The sequence below is a fragment of the Phasianus colchicus genome, chromosome 5, assembly GCF_987193195.1.
Source record: "Phasianus colchicus chromosome 5, bPhaCol1.hap1.1, whole genome shotgun sequence".
Taxonomy (NCBI): domain Eukaryota; kingdom Metazoa; phylum Chordata; class Aves; order Galliformes; family Phasianidae; genus Phasianus; species Phasianus colchicus.
In genome coordinates, this window is record NC_143440.1 from 49,186,549 (window position 1) to 49,211,003 (window position 24,455).

Sequence of the window (24,455 nt, forward strand, 5' to 3'; positions counted from 1 at the left end):
AATTACCCTTGTCCTGATATTGCACTATGGTAGGATTGTATTGTTTTCAACTGTAAGTTAAAAAATTGTACGACGGTGACCAAAATTGCTGGAGACAGTAAACCTGGTTAACCTGTGGAGGTATCCAGAGAAACGTGCATCAGAAAGACACACTATAAATGGCAAAGTATACTGCAGACTAGGCTTTGGTTTGCACTTGGGCCAAAAATACATTAGCCTGCCACTTCCTTCAAGAAAACCGTGTCAATGAGCATCTTCAGCAAAAGACGAAGTTGGATAGGATCAAGTAACCACATCACATTCATTGTTACATCCAACAAGAAAGAAATGAAGGAGTAGCAGACAAGAATATTAATCATATTTTCCTTTTAATAATGGTTTAGTCAAAAGTGGAGCTTTGAAAATCTCTAGCTAATTGTGAAAACCTGTAGAAGCTGGGAAGCAACCTCACTTTGAACAGTACATTTTAAAGCTGTGGCTTGGCCTATCTGCTTTCAAACTCTCCAGTAGCACTGCCAACATTGTAAATAACAACAGGTACCACCTGGAAATAAAAAGTCAGCCTTTAAAAGTTGGTGAATGTAGTATTGTAGCAGCCTAACTCTGACTGAAGAAGAAAGATGAGATATTTTTATACAGTAAACAAAGACAAAGTAAACTGAAATTTTCAGAGATCACGTTAAGTGTATACAATTTGGATTCTCATCAACATTTAAAACTACCAATCATAAGGTTGCCACCTTACCTTTTTCTGGACTGGCGTACCTGATTTTAAACAGGTTTTCATCAAGTCTCCCAAGTTTCTGAACATCTTATCCAGTTTTCTGCTGTACTGCTCTCCCACCTTCATACTGAATACCGAGTCAGTCCTGCCTTCTGCCTTTCTTGGCAGGAGGCAGAGCAAGCTTTTAATTTCGGTAGTCAGAGTGACAGAACAACAAAAGCACAGCAGATAGAAGAGCTTAATTCTTCCCCAGGAAGAAAATACATTTGGTTCAACAAAGGGCTGCAAAATCTTCCAAAGGCACCTCTATCCCCAGTTTTTGCCTGAAAGCAAGATGGCAATCTTAATTGAAAAGGGGTGCTAAACCTTTTTAATAACTTAAAAATTCATTTTTATATAAAGCAGCAAAAACATTTTTCTCTGCAGAAAGAGAAATGTTAACAAAGAAACACACCAACATAAATGCACTGTTCATAAACTTCAGCTAATTTAATTTCACAAGAAAGTCAAATTTTAGAACTATTCTTTAACCTCATCAGTACTTTCTGAAGAAGATTCTTTGGCATCTTCAGTCTGTCTGTTGCTTTCCTCTTTATTTAAATTTTCACTTTCTGATTTGGTCCCATTAAATAGAGAGTTTTCATCATTTACAAACCCATTTTCTGTGACTTCTGCATCCATAGCTTCATCAATCTTTAAGTCCCCTTGCTCTTCCACATTGTCTAGGTTTCTCAAGACAATAGGGAGTCTAGAGTCTGCCACAGTGTTCTCCAACAAGGCAATATTGCTCTCTTCATACTTAGGAAGTGGAGCTCCATCCGCCATTTGTTTGGTATAATACTCTCGGCTAGCAGCAGCACTCTTTACTGCCTTCTCCAAGATCTCTTTTTCACCTAATCGCAGCTTGATAGCCATTGTCGCATGTGAAGTCAGGTCATGAGTCTCCAAGAATGACTTATCGTCCTGGTAGAAAAAAAAAAGCAAATTTTTGTTATCAACAACCAACAATAGCAGAAATCCCTTAATTTTTCTCTCTATGCTTTAACAGTAAGTGACAGTGATCCAAATAGACATATAGGAATGAGGGGGCCTGCATAAAGTTCCAGTGAAATTTGTCACATATCCATAAAGAAGCCAAAAATTTCTCCACATAGGTCAGCCTGCATAACAAACAAAGTCAGGAGACTTCACAAACATATGGAACATATGCACTCAATTAAAATATGCCTGCAGTCGTAGTACGTTTCTTTGCAGTTTGGAGAATACAACTAACAGACAGCAAGTTGAAACGGGTACCCAATTTTACTTGCAGAGAAAAAGCAAGTAGCCTTTATTTGGTGAATCAAAGAAAAATTACATTAACAAAATTTTCTTTCTTGCAATCTTATTTGATTTTCCTTAGATAATGCAAATATCTTTCCACACTTTAAGAAGTGCAAAATGAATTATGTACTACTGTTCAGATGAAAGTCTGGAAGGAGAAAATGGGGACAAAATATCTCTTCTTAAAGTCATAATACAAACTATTTCAGATGTTCAAGTTACATATAATGATAATTTTACCTCCACCGTTGTTTTATAGGTTTTCAAAAGAAGGGATGCTCTGGCTTCTAGGAATGTCCAAAGTTTAACTTCATTGTCCCAGCTAATGGGAAACTCAGAGTTCCCCAGAGTGAAGATTTTATCAATGGCATGCTCGCCTATCAAGTGTTCCTTCAGCTCTTCTGCAACAAGTATAAAACCAATCTGTTAAAAACATCTTGTCATTCACTTTGTTAGCTGACAAACTGCAGAAAAGTTTATCTTCAAGAGTACAGCTTTGAGCAGCTAAGCAAAAAAAATGCTTTCAAACGAGAATTATCAAATATGCTGATTAACTCCAGGACTCTTCTCAAGGAGGCAACAGGAAGTCTTGTGGTGAGAAGGAGGATCTTCTCCACTCTAAATTAAGATCTGATTATTTTAGTATCTCATACACAATGCAATTCTGTCAGTGAGATACGATGTTTTGTATTATAACCAATAAACTAAACTGAAAGGAATAATTCCTCAAACAGTTTGGTGAACTTTTTGGTAATAAAAGAAACAGGGCAGAGAAAGTTACAAACAATAACAGATTATTTTTTCTAATGTTTCAGAAATCTGTTTCAGCAGCAGAAACTACCTATGGCTGGTCAAAAGAGACACCCATCAAAAACCCTTACAGAAAGTAGAAAATGTTTAATCAGCTCCTTGACATTACATGAATTCTCTATCAATCTTTAATTACCAAATTTCACTCCTGCAAAGGCAGCTACCACAAACTTCAAGTAAAACGCATTGCAAACAGCAGAATGATGACTGACATCTACAGTATAAATTGCTATGTACTTAAATTTCCACTTGTTTACAAGAGGATTACCAAAGTCAGTATCTTTCTCCTAATGGAATAATTCCTTGCATGTAGTTTCCCAATAAACTCACCAGTTTTATCAGGAATTATTAAGGACACATGAGTAATCAAAGCACAGTCATATCTGAGAAGTGCAATTAAGATGTCCACTCATTATATTTCCTTTTCCAAGCCAAAATTAACCCCCCTGCAAGATTCTTTACTTGATTTCCTTAATAAGTTCTAAAAGATGGACAGAGATGGACAGCAGGATGCAGCAAAGCTGTGACACTAAAAAGGGCAAGTTTTTATAAAAGAAAACAAATAGAACACATGCAAAATAAATGCAACAGCACCAATATTCGTAGTGATATTAAATCCATATTATTTGTACATCGTATCTGACTGCAAGGCAATTCTCTCACTGTCATGTAAGAGTTGTATCTATTTTCCCCCTGAATCCCTTCAACATGAGAGGAACATAACAAAAATCACTAAGTACATAATTTGAATTTAGACCAAAAATGTCAAAATACTTTATACACTCAACTTTGAAATTTCTCTTCCATATTTTTCATACAATATAAAATATTCCAATTCTGCACATGAATGATTCAGGTAGTAAAGACTAAACTGCTATGATTTTAAGAGTGTAGTAACACCCTAAGTCTCATATCATCTTGTTTTGTGAATCATTTTTAAAAGTAAGAAGTAAAGATCAAGCTCCAAAGTTCATTCACTCAACAACAGCCTGGGAGATAAAATATCAATTGGATCACCTCTTCAGAAGTTCTGAAAGTCTATGCTACTACAATATTCTTTCAGACAACACTGTCAAAGATTGGGTTTCTCACTGGCTCACAGTTGTGCTTGTAACATCAACTCCAACACATTCCTTTTTCTGATCTACTATCTTAATGTTTTATATAAATGCCTTCCACTGCATAATAAAAACAAACAACAAAAACATCAAAACTGTAAACAAGAATTAAGATTGTTTTATCTTACCTTCATTCATACAAAACACTCGAAGAAAAGCCAGAAGCTGGGCAGAGATTGGAGGTTCAATGGAGTGCAAGGCAAAAACACTAGAACTAACAAAAGAAGCAATCAAACAAGAGAAAATACAAGTGCTGTTGTTATACCTTTGAACTTTTTAAAAAGACATTTAAGAATATAATAAATGCAGTGTTACAAAAGTAACTTTAGTTTAAACTGAAGGAAATCTTTTCTAACCTGTATCTGAAAAGAACAATTATCTCTACAATTTTACACTTACAATGATTTTTATATGGTTTTCATAATAAATGCATGAAAATGCAATGTTTCATGTCTGCTGCTCCTAAAAGTACCCTCTGGACTGAAAAGACTAAAGGAAAATGCTGTGGTTCACATACTGAGCATTGTAGTATGTCTGCAAGGGATAGGAAAGAAAGAAAAACCACAGATTACTTCAAATTAATCCTCCCTCTGTTTTTGTTCAAACAGTTATTAAAGCAAAGACTTTTTTCCCTCATATATGGTCCAAATTAGATGGTAATATAGCTCAGAGAACTTCTGTAAATATTATTATAACAACTTTAGTTTACTATACAAACATGAGAAATACTAGACACAAGAAAGCTATCACAGAACAGCTTTATGTATGCATTAATGGACATTATATACATTAGAAATGTGGGGTTTTCTTTTTTAGAAAAAACAACACTACATTGTGTTTTACTTACGTTGGGATACCAGCACGAGCTAAGACCTCTGCCTTCATAGCATACAGCCTGTCACTTTTACTCACGCCAAGCTTTATTTTCACTCTGTCATGTGAATTATTATCAAAGAAAAAACCACTGTGGATCACAAATTCAGCGTTTGACCGAGTGCCATAAAAAATGTAAATCTAGAAGGATGAAAAGAGAAGTGAAGGGACAGGAAAAAAGCTTAAGATTAGCTCACAAATCTGACATAATTTGAAAGTTATTTCTTGGAAAAGTTACTATTCACAGTACAAGTTATACTTGGTCATATGAAGAAACATGCTTTGTTTGATGGCATTGATTCAAATGCTGTGTATCACGTATAAACTTCATAAAGTCTAGAGGCAGAAGTAAACATATACATGTAACTAAGAAACTGAAAGGAGAGAAAAGATTCTTATTCCATACTTTTAAAAAAACTAACTGCTTTGTTTCTCACAATCTCATAAAACATTGGTATTTAGAAATAAGCTTTCAAGGATCGTACACTATCGTGGGCCAAAGAACATTCTGAGATAAGGACAACTCATTTAAAATATTGATGTGTCTGGGATAATTTTCTCCCCATATGCTCAACATAACAGAGTAATGGAAGGATCAACTTTGGCTTGGTTTCAATGTTACCTAAAGACAAGGGTATACCAAAGTAAATCATACAGAGATCAGTTCCACGTTAAGCCAATATTTCCTCATGTTCTACACTCCAAACCCTTTATCTAAAGCAAATGCATTACTTTAATTCATATACAAAGAACTGTTCCTAAACTTAAGCTGCAAAAAAGTTTACCCAAAAGTGGATAAAAGAAAGGCAGTTCTGTGAAAAGCAGAACAAGCAAAGTCTCTTTTCTTATGGGTGCTTTTATATCTCATTAATTTTGGAGCCTATAAAGGGCAAAATTCAATTAAGTTTTCTTCTTGTTTGTTACCTGTGGCGGAACAGCGTCCAACTGAGATCTGTTTCCTATGCCCAGTAACTGACTTTCCTGAAATACTTACAGGTAGTTAATAATCTTTGATTGCCATCGTGCTGATAAATGTGGTTAAAATACATTTTAAACCTATTAAAGTAATCCACAGCATTACAAACTCACAAGCTGTATGAAGTCTATGGGACAGAAGGTCAGAATAATAGTAATCTCCTGCATCAAGAAGATATTTTTCCATTTTCCTTGACAAAATGGAATTGTCAAACAAAAAATAAAGTTTCAGCAGTTACAGAACAACCTGTTTAACTTTAGGGCAGGGAAATGCTGTGGATATCTCAAAGTCTGCACCCCTGACTAGCTGACAGAAAAAGGCATGATGTTCTCTTAAGGGCTCAACAACACTGGCAATGCCATTTACCTTCTTAGCTTTCGGTTTTAGATTAGAAGTACTTGCCCTAAGCACTAAGTGCTTTAATGTTATATTTAATTATAGTAGACATTACACAATAAGGCAGGCATACAAGGAATGAATGACCTGCCTATGTATGCAAGGGCTAAGTCAGGTCAGCAACCCTCTCCTCCAAGAAGGCCCTTCCAAAAAGTGCTTAGGAAAACCATGGGAAATGAAATGCCAGTGCAAATCTCCACTTGATTGCAGGAAATGTTGCACAATTAGAAGAAACTCTGGCTCAATTAGTTCAAGAGTTGAGTTTGAAAACTACTGCATTATATCTCATATTAAACTTCACAGTCATGCATACATTATACAGTATTCTCTTACACAAGAAGGCAAATTAGGCCATATGAGAAGCTCCTGAATTTGAGGCCAGTGTTTGATAAGACTCTGTGGACTTCTGCCTCGCTTTTTAGCAGCAAAAGCAGGGACTGTGCACTTTTCCTACTAAAACTGCAAGGAATAACATCTTCACACGATATTAAAAGACTAAACCATTACATAATTAAAACACTTTAATGACACTGATAGCAGTTAAAGTTTGCACAGATTAAAAATAAATAAATAAATAGCAAAGTGAAACAACCGAAACAAAATAAAGAAGAGAGAAAGCCTCTATAATTGAAATTTAGAGAGCAGCCAGAAAGCTATGCAACACATCTATTGCCAGCTGTGGAAAATTATAAATTGGATCACTTCTGGAAAAAACTGTGGACCCCTTTTAACTCATCATACTGGTATAGGAAAAACAGCAAATATTTGACTACCATAACAAATTTTAAGATCAACACAAAAAAATATACAATCACTGTGAAACACAGCATAGCAGTGAGGATAAATATACCTCTGGAAAGCCACACTTAAAAAAAACTCATACGTATCTTTGCTCAAAAAGAAGGCAACAATACATAAGGAAAATGAAAATCAAAAGATTATAAAGCATAAGACTAGCAAAATAATACACTCAAAGGTAGTAAATCAGATAGACTGAGTTAGAAAACATTTTAGAATGTTTTAAAGGAAAAAGGTCTCTTTTTTTTTGTCCATGCAGACTGCTATCACACAAGCAGTAGGAAAAATGGAGTGCAGCAGCACTCAGTGTTTATACTGGCTGCTGACACAGCACAAGAACACTCCCATCAGGAATTTCCTACAGTCCCAAACCACCATCTTCAATCCATCACTTGACAGACTTAGTTTGAACATTCATTTTTTGTTTCTTAGCAGTTCTGAACAGAATACTGTATCTGAACTGTTCTGTGCATTTTACCAGACTCATTTTTGTTACTTTCTGTTTAAGGATGAAGATGTGTATACATGCAGGAATGTGAGCAGGAAAGGAAGGGAATATATCTTTAGGCTCCTTCTCATTTTCACTAAGCATGATAATGGAAACATGGGTAAAATGATTGACAAGTATACTGCATTTAATCTTCTCTCAGAAACTAACAAGAAAAGTAAAACAACTACATATTCAGAGTCTACAACCTTCCAGTGCAGATAAAGTAAGGTTCCAAATCTAAAATATATTTATCTTTGGTGCTTTGGATATGAGTCCTTTATTAATCTTTGCTAAATCCTGAAGTCAGTGTCTGTGCGTTCAGCAGTGAATAAATATTTAAGTAGTTATCAAAAACATGAGCAATCAATGCCCTCTTAAAATTGGGGTGCACCAGGTGATGGAAAATCTTTTATTGTGCAAATCATGTATTTAATTAGCTTGGTAGTGTTTTCACACTGAATTAGCTAATGATAATAAAATTCAATTGTAGCAGGGCTTAATCCAAACCACTCTTCTATTATAATTTTATAGGGAGTTTTCAAGTGTCATTTTTTTGTGTGAATTTTAGTAGTAGATTAGCAAAACTGTTGCAGCTAATTAAAATCTCTGAAATCAGCTATCTACTATCGGTTACAGACTACCTTTATCAGAATATCCTTCACTTTCCAGTACACTTCTGCACAAAACTTCATAGAAGAACTATTATGTAGGCAACTGTTCACATTACCTGTTCTCCAGCCTTGAAATCTTGAAGTGCTACACATTCACAACGGTCATCTTCTAAATTGTAGCCTGTAGTGATCTATCCAAGAAAAGAGCAATAAAAGGACCTTTAGCATTTTTTTAATCCATCTCCCCTGGTGTTGATTAAGTATCGTCCAAATTGAAATACATATTGACAGTAGCAATTGCATATATTTATTTCTCTACCCAATATAATACAGACAGTAATAAATATTTTAAGATTTCTAATCAATCTCTTTAAAATTCTCTCTGAATTGCAGAAATCCAAGAAAAGAAATAACTGAAGTGAATGGAAGACTGTGAGACAAAGTATGACAGAATCACAGAATCATAAAATTGCTTGGCTTGAAACCCTAACAGGTTCCAAGCTCCTTGCCATGGGGGTTGCCACCCACCAGACCAGGCTGCCCAGGGCTCCATCCAACCTGAGTCTGAAGACCTCCAGAGATGGAGGATTCACAGTTTCTCTGGGCAACCTGTTCCAGTGCCTAACCACCCCCTGAGTAATTTTCTCCTAATATTTAATGTAAACCTCCCCTTTTAGTTTGAAACCATTACACCTTGTTCTACTGCTATTAGACTGTGTAGCAAGTTTGTCTCTCTCCTGCCTATCAGCTCCCTTTACGTACTGAAAGGCTGCAATGAGGTCTCCCTGGGGCTCCTCTTCTCCAGACTGACCAAGAACAGCTCCCTTGACCTTTTTTTCATAGAAGAGGTGCTCCAGCCCTCTGATCATCTCCATGGTCTCTTCTTAACCTGCTCCAACATTTCTACATCTTTCTTGCAGTGGGGTCCCCTGACGTGGATGCAGTATTCCAGATGGGACCTCACTAGGGCAGAGTAGAGGGGGACAATCACTTCTCTCACTCTGCTGGCCACAGCTGGTAAAGATGTTGAAGAGCACAGGTTCAAAGACAGACTCTTGGGGGATACCACTTGTCACCAACTGTCTCCCCTACATGTTCCATGCTAAAGCCAGCTGCTTCTTGTAAAAAGTTCTTGAGCTTTCTGTCACTCCCACAAGGCCCACAGGAGCCTCTGACAGTTCTACATTCTGTGTTTTATCCTTCAACTACTAGCATGTTTTTGATCTCCCAGTGAAAATGGATTAGATAACTGTGGATCTGTAGGGGATATAATCTTCAGAAAATTATAATTTACATGCAAATAATCTCTTTAACTAAAGTTAGATAATATCCTTAACACAGGATTTTTCTTTTAGTAGACAATGGAAGAGGGCAAATTTCTTAACCAACCTGTACTTCTCTATAATGATCAAGTGTTCACACCACCAAGTAAGGCTATTCTAAAAATGTAATACTTTTACATTACTTTGAGTATTATTATAAACATACAGACACAGATGCAAATACAGGCTGAAACAAAATCTGCTGCACAATCAGAAAACAACTACTATGGCAGGCGTTCTGAATTTAGTCTTTAAAAAGCTAACTTATTGAAAAATATGCTCTACAGGAAAACTTAGAAGAAGCTGAAGTTCCTGTATCAGTCTCTGTAAATGAATAAATATTTCTTCATAAGCTGACTTAAAAACAAGTTTAACTATACTGTGATTCCCATCTTGGATGAAATTTATCCAAAGACAGAACTCCATGGGTTATTTTGAAAGCCTGGTCAATGGTTTACATATTAATAGCTTTACACTGCTTGCATAACCAAAGGTGCATTTGTAAGCCAAAACAATGCTTTCAAAGTGACCACAGGGAACTTGTTTCAGACACAGCACATCCAAAATGGCAGCCACAAGCTAGGGCAGCCTGGCCCTGTGGGACACTTGCGTAACTGCACTGCACACAGATGCCACCACTTAAAATCTATTAAAAGGATTTGTGGTATGTTGAGATCAGAAGAGAACATTAGAGTCATGCAACACGGCCTACTGCAAAAGACAGACTGCAGTGTTTCAACACAGAAGTTCCTGTGCATTCATCATGCTGGATTGAACAATTTCTAATTGAGATGCTCCGTTTACAAAGTTATTCAACCTTGAACTGATAGTTGCAAGTGAAGAGGATTTGCCCTCTCTATTACAAGGTATCCTCCGAGTTGAAATATGGTGATACAGTTACCTTCTCAAAAACTGCCAAGAGTATTAAAAAAAAAAAAGAGAGAGAGAGAGAAAACTCTTGACAGCATTTGAACTGTCCTGATTTTTTTTTTTTTCAAGTATAAACTCAATGAAATATATGATCACTCCTTCCCAGGCTCTTCGAAGGACTGTGTAACAGGAGAATTTCAAGAATTGGAAGAATTCCAGTATGTTAAGGGAAGGATTTGGTCAGTTTAAGCATGCTTCACTAGACTACCACTAGTGTTTTGAGGCTGTTATTTCTCTTTTTTTTTTTTTTTTTTTTACGGGTTGAGTGGTGTTGCTTTCTTTCCTTTGTTTTAAACAGCAGCACATTCGAAAGGCTTTTCTGAAAAGCATAATGGAGTGCTAGACTTACTTCCTCTTTCTTTTAATAACAGTCATGTAACAGAATTAACAGGGTGATTACTTCTCTTCCCACATCATGGTTGACAAATTGCATCCCTCCAGTTTTATTTCTGAAGCAGACCAGTATATGAATTTCAAGTTTTGCTGCTTGGTACTCTGCTTGGTCAGTGATTATGGATGGACCCAGCCCAATAGGCAGAGTGTAGCTTATTTAAAGCTCTGGCAGAACTGGTAATCAACCTCTGACTGTCAAAATACAATCCCACTAAAGAATAACAATGAGAAATGCATGAAGACAACCATTTTGATATAGTTCTTAGAGGAAGGTTGATCTAATTAGTACTGTCAGAAGCACGAAAAAGCAGGATGGACCTGACTTCAGTTAAAACCTAAAGAGCATTTTATTATCCAGCTTGGGCAATGGGGCCCTGTAGAATACAGCAAGAACAGGAATATGTAGTAGGTCACTGACTCAGGAAGCATTTCAGTATGTTTGGAATAGACTAGACAGTGGTACATACAATACCATCTCTCATGTCTTATTTTCATACAATGAACTGTTTATTTCATGTGCTATATCTACAGCAGAATCTACCCTCATCCCACTCTACAGCAATATAAACCACAACACAGACATCTTACAGTTACCTTAGCAGTTTTTTTTTTCTTCTCAATTTCTACTATACAATACACAGAATGAAAAATGTTGAGTAGCTTTTCTTACTGTCAGTGCTCTAGTTGTCTATCCTTCCTAAGCCTATAGCTGTTTTATAGTAGCTTGTGTGGAAATATGAAACAAATGAATAAAGTCTGTATAGAAATTCAAATTATTTAAGATTCCTCCCTTCCCCTCTTCTCTTTTTTAGGATACACTTAAGCATAAGAAATTGCTTAGAGCCCTGATATACTACTGCACTAGCAGGTTTGGCTCCAGACACTGGCTCCATATCAAACCCAATGTAAAGGAACATAATAAAGATAAAAAATTACTTTATCAATTTAAATATAAGTTTGAATGACTAAAACAACACACCTAACTACTCTTTTAATATGGGCTGGTTATTTTTTTCTCTCCCAGAACCTTAATTCTCTTCTCCTTTCCCTTTAATCCCAACTTTGAAGGCATTCATTAAGAGCTGTCTAATGAATACAGGCAAGTCCCTGCAAAAGTATCATAAAGAGAAGCCCAGCAGAAGGGCACAAGAAGTACTGATGCATGCAGCTAAGACTTACATTACAAAAATATACGTTTTTGAATTCAAAGCAATTTTCTTGATATCAGAGATTCTCATACAAGAGAAATCAAAGTTGTGAGATTGCAAAATAGTGAAAGGCAAGAATCAGTACTAAAACACAACAGAAAAAAATACAATAGCCAAACATGCAACTTTGTAGCCTGGTTTTTGGAGCTGTAATTGGAACAATCATGGTAAAAATAAATTAACTAAGTATCAAGTGAAAAACAACTTGTTTTCACATTTTGTTCATGTAAAGTAAGCTCTTCTTACAGCAGCAATAGTAACACATGCTGTTGTCCTAACACTCGGGTCAACTCTCCTACAAAAGGACGAGATCACTTGAAATAGAATGGTTGTATTTACTACTTAAATAATACTATCTAGTGGAAATAAAATTTTAGAATATAAATCTTGAAGCATACACAACACTAGCTAAACAACACCGATAAACTGTCCCCTTACAGTTTTCCATTTCCTCACTTCAACATTAACTAGCCTGTTAATGAAATCAAGACCTTATCCTCTAAACCAGCTCACGTAAGACAAAATGTCAGCAGATCTGACTTTCTATAGATGTGTCACCTTTTAAATGTTTAATATGCCCTAAAGTAGTATTTTTGCATTTTTTTTTTCTTTGATGTAGTAACAGATGTACTGTTTTTGTTGAACTGGGCTTTGTTCTTGTCATTGCTGTCTCCATAACAAGGTTCTCTCTGGGCACAGTTAAGAGAACAGGCAGTATTTCTTAGCTGCAAATTTCTAACCACTTTCCCTAATGGTAGCTATAAGAGGTAACCTCCATCATTGTCGCTTTCATATTCTCAGTACAGATCTATTTAGTATGGCGAATCTTTGTCAGACTAGTCAGAAACAAAACTCTATGTCAGAAAAATGGCTGGAAAAAAAAAAAGAGGTATCATGTAGCTGGAACTCTTAAAGGTATGTTATACACACGAGACACAACTGTATGCAATCGTTTCTAAATGTTTGTTTAAATGAAGAAAGCTCTCCTGAAAAACTAATAAAAGACATTTAAGAAATTGATAAATCTTTCTTTCAGCTGTAAGATTTTTTAATGGTCATTCAGGAGGATAAAGTCACTGTATTAAGAAGTGTAATGAAAAGTTACTATAACTGTTTGCTGGCATTTGAAAGGCTTAATACTTAAGCCTTAAAGCCTTTCAACAACACTGAAGTAAACCTTACCAGTCCATTAGTATGATTACACATGTCCCATAGAGGTATTAGAGCCAACGTAACTCTGGAACCATCTTCTGTTGGAATCTGGTTCTGCCGTGTCATAACAGAGGAAACTGCCCATCTACAAAAATAAAGAACATTAGGTGTTCGTGTTCAATACATCAATGTACAGAGAGCCTGTTACACAATCTGGAGCAGACATTTACACAAGGAATTTCCAAATTTATTTTTTTAAGTAATACGTTAATAACAGCAAGAGGTAACAGAAGAATCATTCAAACTCTTCTAAGTCAGGTTAAGTAAATGAAATTCCAGCTATGTATTCAAACACAGGAATCTTTGGAAAAGCTGAATATCCCAGTATTTCCTAAACATTTCTGAAATTCCATTTTATTACATTTCAGACATAAATGAATATCTAATGACAGAAAGAAGAAATCTTCAAGTATCACTATGCTCTGGTCTTAGTATATATATCATTGCTCTTCTTGAAAAAACAAATACCACCAGGAGAAGGTAAAAAAAAAAAATTAACTCCCCAGACTCCATTATTAGTAACATTTCAGAAGGTTTGGTGTTTTTTTTTCCCAGAAGTGCTCCAGATTGCTTACAAAGGTATGGTCAACTTGAATTTTAATTCATTTCTTAAATAACAAGTTAAAACCATGGATAGCTTTGATATACAATATACAAATATCATCTGAAACATAACAGTAGGATTTTTCTTTTTAATCTGAAAAATTTTAGTCTACTTCACCTGCAAGTTGGCATGTTCCTCTGCAGCCTTGTAAGTGAAGCAGGCATGCTTCAAATGTGCCAGTTTCGTAGACTTACCCAGAAGCCTCTCAGACCTCATGAATGCCTTTTACTCCAGCTATTTTAATCACTTAGCAGAATTTAGCTCATCATTTTAATTATTCTTATTTTTATTGTAATTATGTCACCCCCATAGAACCTCTGAGTGACATTCAAGGTTCATTTCTACAGCTTAAGTTCTCCAGCTTTACCAGTTCAACATCCACTGTAGATATTTGCTACTACGTATTGGTAAAGCCTCTTGCAAAATAAAATTTAAAACAAATCCACAAAAACAAAACAAACTCCAGCAAAATGAACCGAATTATTTTCTTAAAAAATTAATGAATTACCTTACTAATCTCAGACTGCATGTGCCAGTTGGCTAAATTTACTACTCATGACTATTCCTTTGAAACTATTAAAATATGCATATTTATTTCACTTTCCTCATTAAGTATATTAGTATCAAATCCTACGTTTAACATTTCAAGACTGTGCTTTCCCATCAGTGAAGCATTACCATGGCCCCTCAGTTCACACACAACAAAAAAGAATTAAGACAGACAGACCAACCTGTAGTCATCATAAGTGAAAGAATCCTTTAAGGGTAGTTTGCTGGCATTAGGATGGGTCTGGGAAACACAAGTTTCAGAAAAAGGTGGAAAGAGAAAGAAAACAGAAATCAGTCAGCAGAATTTCATTATTTAGCTGCCTAACAGATCCTAACAAGAGCCAAATGAAGCAGGAGGCGTCCAGCCGCGCTACAGAGGGATCATCATGCTATTATGCTCTCATACATCACTGTCAACTTAATTTGTTGTGCCCAGCAGCCGCCATAAATCTGTTTCTTCATATTTCAGGACTGGAACCCACAGACATCATACAAAAATAATAAAAAAATTAAGGTGGACTGAGTATGCAAAGGTAAAACAAAACGCAGCTCTGCAGGGTGGGAGAAAGAAATCAGACAATAAGCACACATTAGGTTTCACCAGCTCTCTCCATTTCCTCTTTCCTGGAATAGCAGTAAAGCACTTCACTTGTTCAAGGAAAAGAATACATGTTTTTCATTTCTTCCCTTATACCTGTAGAAGTTGGTGGGGTTGTTTTTTTTTTTTTTTTTCCCAGTAAAAGCTGCACTTCACTTCAGAAATCAAACATTAAAATGTTTACAAAGCCTTGGTGACAAACAGATGAGACCATACCTACATCAACTGTCGACCCATACCCTGCTTTAAAAGCGAAGTAACCCCGCTTGAGAAAGCCAATTGTAGTCGGCGCTGACAAGCAAAATCTACAGATTTGTAAAAGGCTTTCAGTAGCCCTAATGCCTGTTACTTTCCTAATGAATCGACTTGTTTCAACTTTCAAACAACGCAGGTAGTTTTCAGCCCACACTTCAGAACTTCATCCCAGCTCGCAAGCGGAAAGCCATAACAACATAAATTCTACTCTTCAGGTTCAATTAGGTCTCAGAGACAAATTGAAGCAAGTGATCAAACGTTATTTCAAAAGATACAGATGAATGCTGCCCAGCTCTGTCCCCGTGACGCCGTAAGGCAGCAGCTCCATGCAGCGCCTTACTCCCGATGCATTAGCATCACAAGTGCGCGGCAATTCATCATCGCTCTCCGTAATGTACTTGCTGGCACCGTGTGCAGGACAGTAGGGGATGAGGTAAAAGTGGCTCAAACCGTAAATCAATTAGAAAACAAAAGCTTGCGCTCAACGCGCAATTTTAGGCAAATTATATATTACAAAAGGCTGCCAATTGGGTGTTCGGTCCCAGGTGCCCCCGTGCTCAGCCCCTCGCTTAACCCTTTGGGTGACTTAGCGCTGGACTAAGTCCTTCCCCTCGCTTTTTGGTTTCGTTTTAAAGCGCATTTCCGCCAATTTTCCATCACGCCGGGCACGGCACGGCACGTCTCGGCTTTCCTTGCAGCGGCACTCGACGGAACTGCCGCCTCTCACCGAGCCGCGCAAACAAACCCAAGAGACACCCCGAGCAGCACGCTTCGGGAGACGCCTGGCCCGCGTTATTCCTTCGCGACAATTTCACGTCAGTGTTTTATTGCCAGCATTAACGATCGGCTCTACAGCGACGGGACGCGATGCACTGAGCGGGGGAAGCCCGCAGGCAGGAGCCGGCCCGGCCGTGCCCCGCGCCGCACGGCGCCTCAGCGGAGGGCCGCTCCTGCCACCTGCCGGCCAAAGGCGGAACGGCGCCTCGTCCGGCTGGGCGCCGAGCGGGTCGGGGCAGATGAAGGACGAGGAAAGCCCCCATAGCAGCTGTCGTGACCAGCGTTCGGCAGGAAGGATCCGAATGTAACGAACCAACTTGAATTTTGGGATTCCACTACGTGCTCCGCAGACTTCCCCGTTCGTAACTCCCTCCAAGTCTGCACTGAGACAGCCCAGACGTCGCTCACATAAACAAAAACACCAGTAAATTACGGTGAGGTGTAAAATCGATAGCTTTCTAATAAAAGACACAAGGCAGAATACAAACCCTGGTGTACAGGATTACCATATTTATAACGTTTTGTGACACGAGAAACTAGCAGCTATTTAAAAGTTAAGACGCTCCAATGTCAGCACATTTGTGTTAGCTTTCTGACCTGGACTAGGCTGGAACGTAACTTAAAAACCCCACGGATTATAAGAATCTGAAGACACACAAAAAAGAACAATATTCTGATTAAAAAATTGATTTAGTATGCAGCTTCTCTTTATGGTCCCTTGGTAAAAATGAAATCTCCCTAACAAACACTTAATAAAACCTGTCAATATATCTAGAAAGAAAAATGACACAAATGCATTAAGTATTAAATACCCTTGAAAAAAAGTCACATATTCCATGAATTTTTGATGCACTATCTTGACATTAATGTAAAACCTTGATATTTATAATTGACAGATATTTAATAAAGTATAGAAGATGCCTGCTGCATAGCATGCAAATTGCTTAGACTGATCAAAAAGATACAGACGTATTTAAACTAAACAAACACTTGATAAGTAAAAAAACCCAATAAACCAGACCTAGCTTTTATCGGTTTATACACCTAGGTCTCTATAGATTAGCTATGAAGCATGGCATATCCACCACATGAATCCTGATTTTAACTTCCCAAGTCTGTTATGAAGTAGTTTCATAAAGTTGGGAGGGGAAAAGCTTTAAATAAAAAATGGAAACATGAAATGTGAATATATTCATTTAGATGCAGGTCCTGACATTCTACTGAAAGAGTTATTATAAAGAACAAATACCATCTATTTAGTTACCCTCTCTGTGAAAATATTGTCAGAGCTGGCAATCAGGGTGATGACCACTGCAAAAACAAATAGCAGCATGTTGAATTTCATTTTCCTCCTGATGCTGCTATTCTTAAAGAAAAAAAAAAAAAAAAAAAAAGTTTCTTCCCCTTCAGCGTTCCAAGCCTTCTTTGAGACATTTGGAGGATATCTCAAAATAACCAAAAATATTAAAAAGTAACAGTGATTGCTGCCAGATTGTCTGCAGCCACTGTGGAAAGAGACAGACTGTTATTCTAGTCACCTAAAACACTATCAGACTAGAAGCCAGTTACACAGTATGGCAACCGGATAAAGGGGGGAAAAAATCCCCAACAACAAGAAAAAAGGCTTCTAAATATTTTTCTCTCTGGAAAGCAGTGATATCCAAGGGTTCACATCTCATGTTCAGCGTTGCACGAGAAAGCACAACTCCTGATGCCCCCAGAGGGGCCTTCACACTAATAATTTCCTCATCATGTTTTTGGACGGGCTTTAGAAGATTAATGATTCTCAAATCCCAACCTAGACGTTAGATGACTCCTCCACTTTTGAGGGGGCTTATTTTTATTTGGACAGGATGAAGGATTAGATGTAGAAAGGGTGGGTGCCTTTCCAGCTGAGAAGCCATCACAACCTCACTCCTGCTATCCAGCCTACACGAGCATTAACCTCCTGTACAAGAATGGGCAGACTATTAGAGACTACACCCCTTACCCCATTCAATCATGAAATGCCAAAGCTCATTTATCAGAGCTCCCGATCTCAACAAAGGCACTGCCATTAAAAGGAGCTTAATATCTGCTTCTTTACCAAGTGATGCTGTGTACATGTCCTGTTACTGTAACATGCAATAAAGCTTCTGAGTAAAATCAGAACTAGAGTAAGTTTACAAAGTGTTAAATTTGCATTTATATGTATGCTGCTACTTTTCGTGAAAAGAACTGATGTATGTGCAAAGACATGCTGGCCAGCATATTTCTTTGTACAATTAGCCCTTCCATCTCATGAAGGAGAAAAAAACTAATAGAATCACTGGACATAATCAAAGTGAGTGGGGTTTTTTTTGTTCTTTTTTATTTCTTTGGAAGACACCATCTCTAAGTTGAGATAAGCTGCCCACCTGAGTAATCTACAACTCCACTGTAATACCTAACTAGAAAACAGTCCTTGTTTAAATCACTTTTCTGCATTTTAACTCAATACTGTACACATCTTTTCAAGTAGTGACAGACCATGAATAAGTTTCATGTGTTTATAGACACAGAGATGGTTGAACCTCTTTGAAGGATACTTCAAGTACACACAAGTCCAAGGAAAAGTAACAGACAATCTCTGTATCAATATTACTAAATCAGATTTCAATATTCTCAAAAACCTCTTGTGTGCTGCTAAAGTAGAAACAGCTCCATTTCTATGTTGAGAAAGCATCATATCAAGTGCTGAGATTATATTGAGGCTATCACTCCCCACCCCAGCAACCCCAACTAAAACACTAAGAGTACTCAAAACCAAGTTAAAGCCAAAAACAGTTTAAGCTTCCACCCTGTTAACTTTTATTCCTTTGAACAAAAAGCTCAAGGGTTTGTTCCTTTTGACCAAACAATGTATTTCCTCCCCTTCTTTGCAGACTCTCCCCTCTTTCCAGTGTACTCATTAGCATGGGGAGATTTTGTTATGAGCCTTGTTGGATGCTACTTGATGGTTTCGGGCCAATGTGTAGGTGTATGAAAACACAAACACACACCACACACACATTTTCAGGGCCAGAAGCAGGAAGATCTGTCGGCATTTGCTGGTTACTGTCCCTTTCCTAGTTCTGGAAATCCTTTGAAGCAGCAGCCTTGAAGAGAAACTCCTCTCTGTGGAGCAGCTGAGGCTTTAACTGCCCTAAAGCTAAGTAAAATAAAGAATTCAGAATGGAGGATCCTAGTGATCTACAGGGAAACAAGAATTCTTTTTTTCCATTGGATGTATGCTGCCTAACCTAACAAGGGAAAGCCAGTTCACCATACAGGATAGGAGAAAAAGCCAAAGATTATTTTACTTTGTAATAACATTTTATAACTACAGAGGCATGCTTTGGAATTTTCAAACAGCCTGATTCATTAAGCATTAGGAATTAGATCTACAAATGTACACTGTTACATGATTTTTCTTATGGAAGAAAAACAATCCTACTCCATAAAATCTAATCCTAAAATTAAAGATGTATCACAGGACTGAAACTTATTAAATCTAAGTAACAGTCTTGCTTATTCTTTATGTCAGCAATTTTTATTTACTTTCTGCCAATATATACACAAGAAAGCACTGTTCCACACTATTATGGGATTCATGTAGCGGAAGCAGATTAGAATGACTCCTCCCGGTGCAATGGAATTTAACTGCACCATCTATTTTTTTGTACCTTCTACCTGAAAAAAAATTGTGCTTAGTTGATGAGAAAGCAGTGGCATAACAGACAGCTCAATCATGACATCAGCTACTAACCTGAGTCTGAAGGCCCAACAGCCCACCTCGTATGCAAAATGGACTCTACTGTTTGACAGAAGACAACAGCAAACCAGTATCCTGCTTACAAACCTGCAGCTACTTTATTAAATGGAGGCAAGACAGTGACTGACTTTTTAACATCCACTTCACAAAATACAGGATATTTCTTAATCTTTTCCCAAATAAGAAGCCAATTAGTTATGACACAAAATAGTGACCAAGTTTCCTCTACCTTTTCCTGTCTCCTCACAGAGCTAAATGCTCAGGGTCTGAAAGGAATGAAGAGGAGAGAAAACGGTGAGAATGGGCTTGTTTCACAATGAGGCAGCCCCCCAGTCACCCCTCAGACACACTAAGCCTATACTTCCTTTGGTAAATGGCCTCACGAAACTGAGATTGATAGATTCTGACTGTAGTTCTTCATGCAGTTACAGTAAGACAGCTGCAGACCTTTGTGAGGAAACTTTATTACGTCTGCATATGGGGACTTATTTACTCTTTAGACTCCGCCTGAAGTTCAAAGTTTACCTTGTTCATTTTATCTAGTGCAGGATAATGATGCTTCATGTTCAAATTCATCACAAACCTCCATTACTGATTCACTGAATCACAAACCACAAATAAGATGCTTTGATGGAAAGCCTGAAGTGAACTGCTTCAGGAAGTCAGGGACAATACTTCCTATTCACCACCACTCCTCTTCTAACAAGCATTAACATTACACAGTATGGACAATGCTGTGGTACATGTGAATCAGCTACTCAAGTTCACAGGTAAATCCTACCAGTTACCATTTTTGTGGAAGTTCAGACCATGATAACTAAGCTACTGTACTGCACAAGGGACACTGCATATTGGAGAGGCTAAGTCCTGGAGCCAGTTGTACTGGGACTACAGCACACATACAAAACTAAAAACTTATCACTTCTTCTTCAAGTTACATTCAAGTGATAGTACAAGAAAATAAACTTTGGTTTACTTAGCAACATATCAATCTCCTACTGTGTGGAGTATTAGCACTGAGTCTGACTGGAGAGGATAATCCACTTTGTAATTTAGTTAAATTACTAATTTTAACAAAGATAAGTCCCCTGTATAATTTTGTAGTGCTTAAAGAATACATCCTCTGAGTATTCCATTCTAAGAAACCTCAGCTTGTTATCATATTTTAAATTTATGGAACATTTGTAACTGCTGTTATATCAGGAAAAATATTAAATCTGCACATTAAGTACAAACTTTATATGAGAAAGTATACTTGCAAGTGCATGATGATCTTTCAGTGTCTACTGAGGCACTCACTTCCACAAAAGACACAGACAGCATCTCTGGGGATAAACTCAACTGCCCCAGAAAGTGCAACTTGGTTAAAAAATAGGAATAAAAGCAAATAATGGAAAAGCAAACAGAAAAACAAAAAAAGGCTCTACATGCTGTAAAAACAGTTGCTTATCTGCATTCTCAACCAGGAGGATGGTTGAGAACCTATCTTCAAAAAATAAAAAAAGCTTTTAAAGACCACAAGACTACCAAGAAAACATATTATTCCTCCCAAATGTGGTTTAAACTGTGCAGAAACACATTTTGCTTAGTGCTGGCATATAAACTTTGAAGTACATCTCTGTTTCTCTAGAGGAAAGAGGGCATTTAGGCTAGTAAATGATATAGATCATAAATGAATGCAAACCATTCAGAATATAAAATAAATTAAAACCTACTGATTTGATCTTAACTACAAATGTCCAAAGAAAGATGAGATCCACATCCAAACCGAAAGATATATTTTATCCTGTCTTGTCCCCATCCAATTTTAAAACATTCTGGCTGTTAAGAAATAACAGACACCACGTAGGATGTGCCTGCATTTTGATCTAGGCCAGCACGGTCCAACTGGCACCCATCGGCTGAATCTGGACCACAGGATGCCTCCATATGGCCTGCCACCTTTTCCTTGGAGGAGCTAGGGAACAGCTGTTTGAGGAGCAAATGCTGCCCAAACAGCCCAACACCTCCTCCTGTGTCCGGCTGGCTCAAAGCCCAAAGCTGTTGCCATGCTCCGGTGGGAGGCAAGGAGGGAACGGAGGAAGAAGGAAGGAGCCCTCCCACCCCTGCAAGGTCTTGAGCTCTTCATCTGGCCAAGACAAATTTAGACACAAACAAGCCAGCAAAGCCTGCAGCTGCTTCTCTCATAGAGAGGGGAGGCCACAGGAATGGCCCAACAAAGCCCTAGGATGTGCTGTTATTGCCACCATAGCCAGGAGTGGGATATAGCAGAAGTGACATACACAAACAAACAAACAAACAAACAAATAAATAAACCAGGAAATTGGCCCAGGTTTGCAAAGTCTAAACCACCTTACAGTAAATACACTGAATGGTACAGTACAAGCAAACAATCGATCTTCAGTTCGCTGCCAGCAAAACAGATTAATACAATATTTTGGCCCTTACAGAGATGAAAAACACAGAAAAGCATAAATATATTCCATCATTAACTGACTATTGATTTATTATTGATCAAGCAGAACAACTCAGCTGCTGAAATTTGGACAAAGCAAATATAAATAGCAACACTATCATATCTCTGTAACTGCCCACACGATTAAATTTTAAATCTCTCCTAAGGCTGACATTTATAGCAGATAAGTAAATAAAGGGGAAAAATACAGAATTTACAACAGTGCCATTTTTTTTTCCAGTGACATTGACATTACTTCTGAAAAAAAAGCTGTTTGATTGGCATGCCAATGAGTATAAATTAAATGAGAGAAAAAATAGAGTTCTGAGGACCTGGCTGCTACGTGATCAAAATTGTATTCTGTTTCCAAATACATTTACTTTTGGCTGCGTATTAAACTCTGTAGAAGCATTAAAATACTCTGTATCTATTATATCAATACAAAACCAAAAAAAAAAAAAAAAAAAAAAAAAAAAACCAAAAAAAACCCACAAACCAACTTCCAAACATTTGCCTGAATAGAGCATTTTAAAAGTTAGTATGTTTGTCTGCATTTAACTCAAACGCTTTTTAACATGTGAAAGTTAAATGGCTGTATCTTAAAGCTAAGTACAGACCAGACATTCTACTTGACACTGACCTGGAAAATCACACACTTTATTAGAATAGTATAGATTAGAAACAGTATGAAGAAATAAAGCAAGACTGGCTTTATCCAGTCAGCTTAACTCTGAAATTCTCACTTATTGATTGACAATCATTCTTTATTCACTGATTTTTATGCTATTCCTATGCAATACAGAAAGGAGATCCTGTCATTGGCATGTCTTAATAAGTTAACTTCTACTGGCCAGAAAAACCTTCTGGCAGGATGCACTGTACTCATTAAAGGCACCTCAGTTTACTGGCAAGAAGGAAAAGTTGCTTCCTAACTAAGTTAACATTTCTTTTAAGCGAGACAGTTTAACAAATTAAGAAGAATGCATATGTAATTAAAACATGACTGAATTAATTTGATCCACAACTAAAACCCTTTGTCTCTACCAGGTTATAAAAAGGTAGCTCTTTGCAAGCACCTGGACCTTGACATTATTCTAAATTTAGAGTCAGCTATTAAAATACATACTGTTGCAAGTTCTTTACAAACAAATGCTAATTTTCTTTATGTTATTATATATTTTTAAAGGTTTTGCTACAAATTACTTAAAGAGTTGTGTTATGGCTTAAGTGCAACAGGTTATGGCTTGAGCAACAGGTATTTCCAGCATTCTTCCATTCACCCAAATGGCCAAATTAGCCAAATGAGGAACGGTCTTAGCTTCAGACTCAGAATGGTGGAGATGGGAAGGGACCTCTGCGTTCATCTGGTGCAACCTCCCTGTTTAAGCAGTGACACCCTGAGCAGGTTGCCCTCACAGCAAAAAAAGTATTTCCTGATGTTCAGACCAAGCTTCCTGTGTGCCAAGTGGATCACCTCCCTCAGACTGCTGCCAGCACTTCTCCTAATGCAGCCCAGGACACCACTGGCCCACCGTAGCAAAGACAAATTACTGGCTCACATTCAACTTGGCCCCCAGCACATTCACAGATTGCCTATGAAGTTCCTGTCAGCCCATTTCTCCAGTCTGTTAAATTCCTTCTGAATGGCAGTGCAACCCTCTGGTGTTTCAGTCACTTCTCCCATTTTGTGTCATCAGCAGATTTGCTGAGGGCACTCTGTGCCCCATCACCTGGCTGCTGGCCAGTCATTAGTGGCATTCCCATGGGCTCAACTCTAGAGCCGGTTTTGTTCAAGATTTTTATCAATGAGCTTAAAGCAGTTGAACATATCCATAGTGCATTTACTGATGACACTAAACAAGGAGGTGCTGCTGAGTCCCTGGAGGGATCAGAGACCTCACAGAGGAATTTAGATAGCCTGGAACATTGGGCAATTATCAAAATGAAATTCAACACAGGTGCTGGGTTCTGCACCTGGAACAGAGTAATGGTGAACACATGTGAAAGGAAGGCTCAGGAAGAGAGGGACTTAGGGGTGCAGTCTCAGCATGAGATAGCAGCACACCCTGGCAGCAAAGGATGAAAGCTGCACTTTAGAATTCATTAAATGCAGTACAGCCAGCTGCTCAAAAAGAGGTAATTCCCTCCATATTTACTGCTGGTACAGCCTCACTTTGAATATTCTGTGCAGTCCCACATTTATTTATTAAGGATGTTTAAGATACTTGAATGCATGCAGAGGAGGGCAACAAAGCTGATAA

The 24,455-nt window shown here is 37.6% G+C and overlaps 1 protein-coding gene across 1 annotated transcript in view; it reads right to left on the reverse strand.

Moving 5' to 3' along the window:
* Nucleotides 1-351: 351 nt before the first annotated feature.
* Nucleotides 352-24,455, reverse strand: part of SETD3 (SET domain containing 3, actin N3(tau)-histidine methyltransferase) — a 52,328-nt gene continuing 28,224 nt past the window's right edge. The window contains exons 7-13 of the mRNA XM_031593012.2: nucleotides 14,520-14,578; nucleotides 13,155-13,269; nucleotides 8,236-8,310; nucleotides 4,823-4,989; nucleotides 4,104-4,189; nucleotides 2,288-2,448; nucleotides 352-1,687 (exon numbers count right to left, since the gene is read on the reverse strand). Of these exons, the coding sequence (XP_031448872.1) occupies nucleotides 1,244-1,687; nucleotides 2,288-2,448; nucleotides 4,104-4,189; nucleotides 4,823-4,989; nucleotides 8,236-8,310; nucleotides 13,155-13,269; nucleotides 14,520-14,578 (1,107 nt within the window). The 3' untranslated portion in view covers nucleotides 352-1,243. The remainder of the gene's footprint in view (nucleotides 1,688-2,287; nucleotides 2,449-4,103; nucleotides 4,190-4,822; nucleotides 4,990-8,235; nucleotides 8,311-13,154; nucleotides 13,270-14,519; nucleotides 14,579-24,455) is intronic.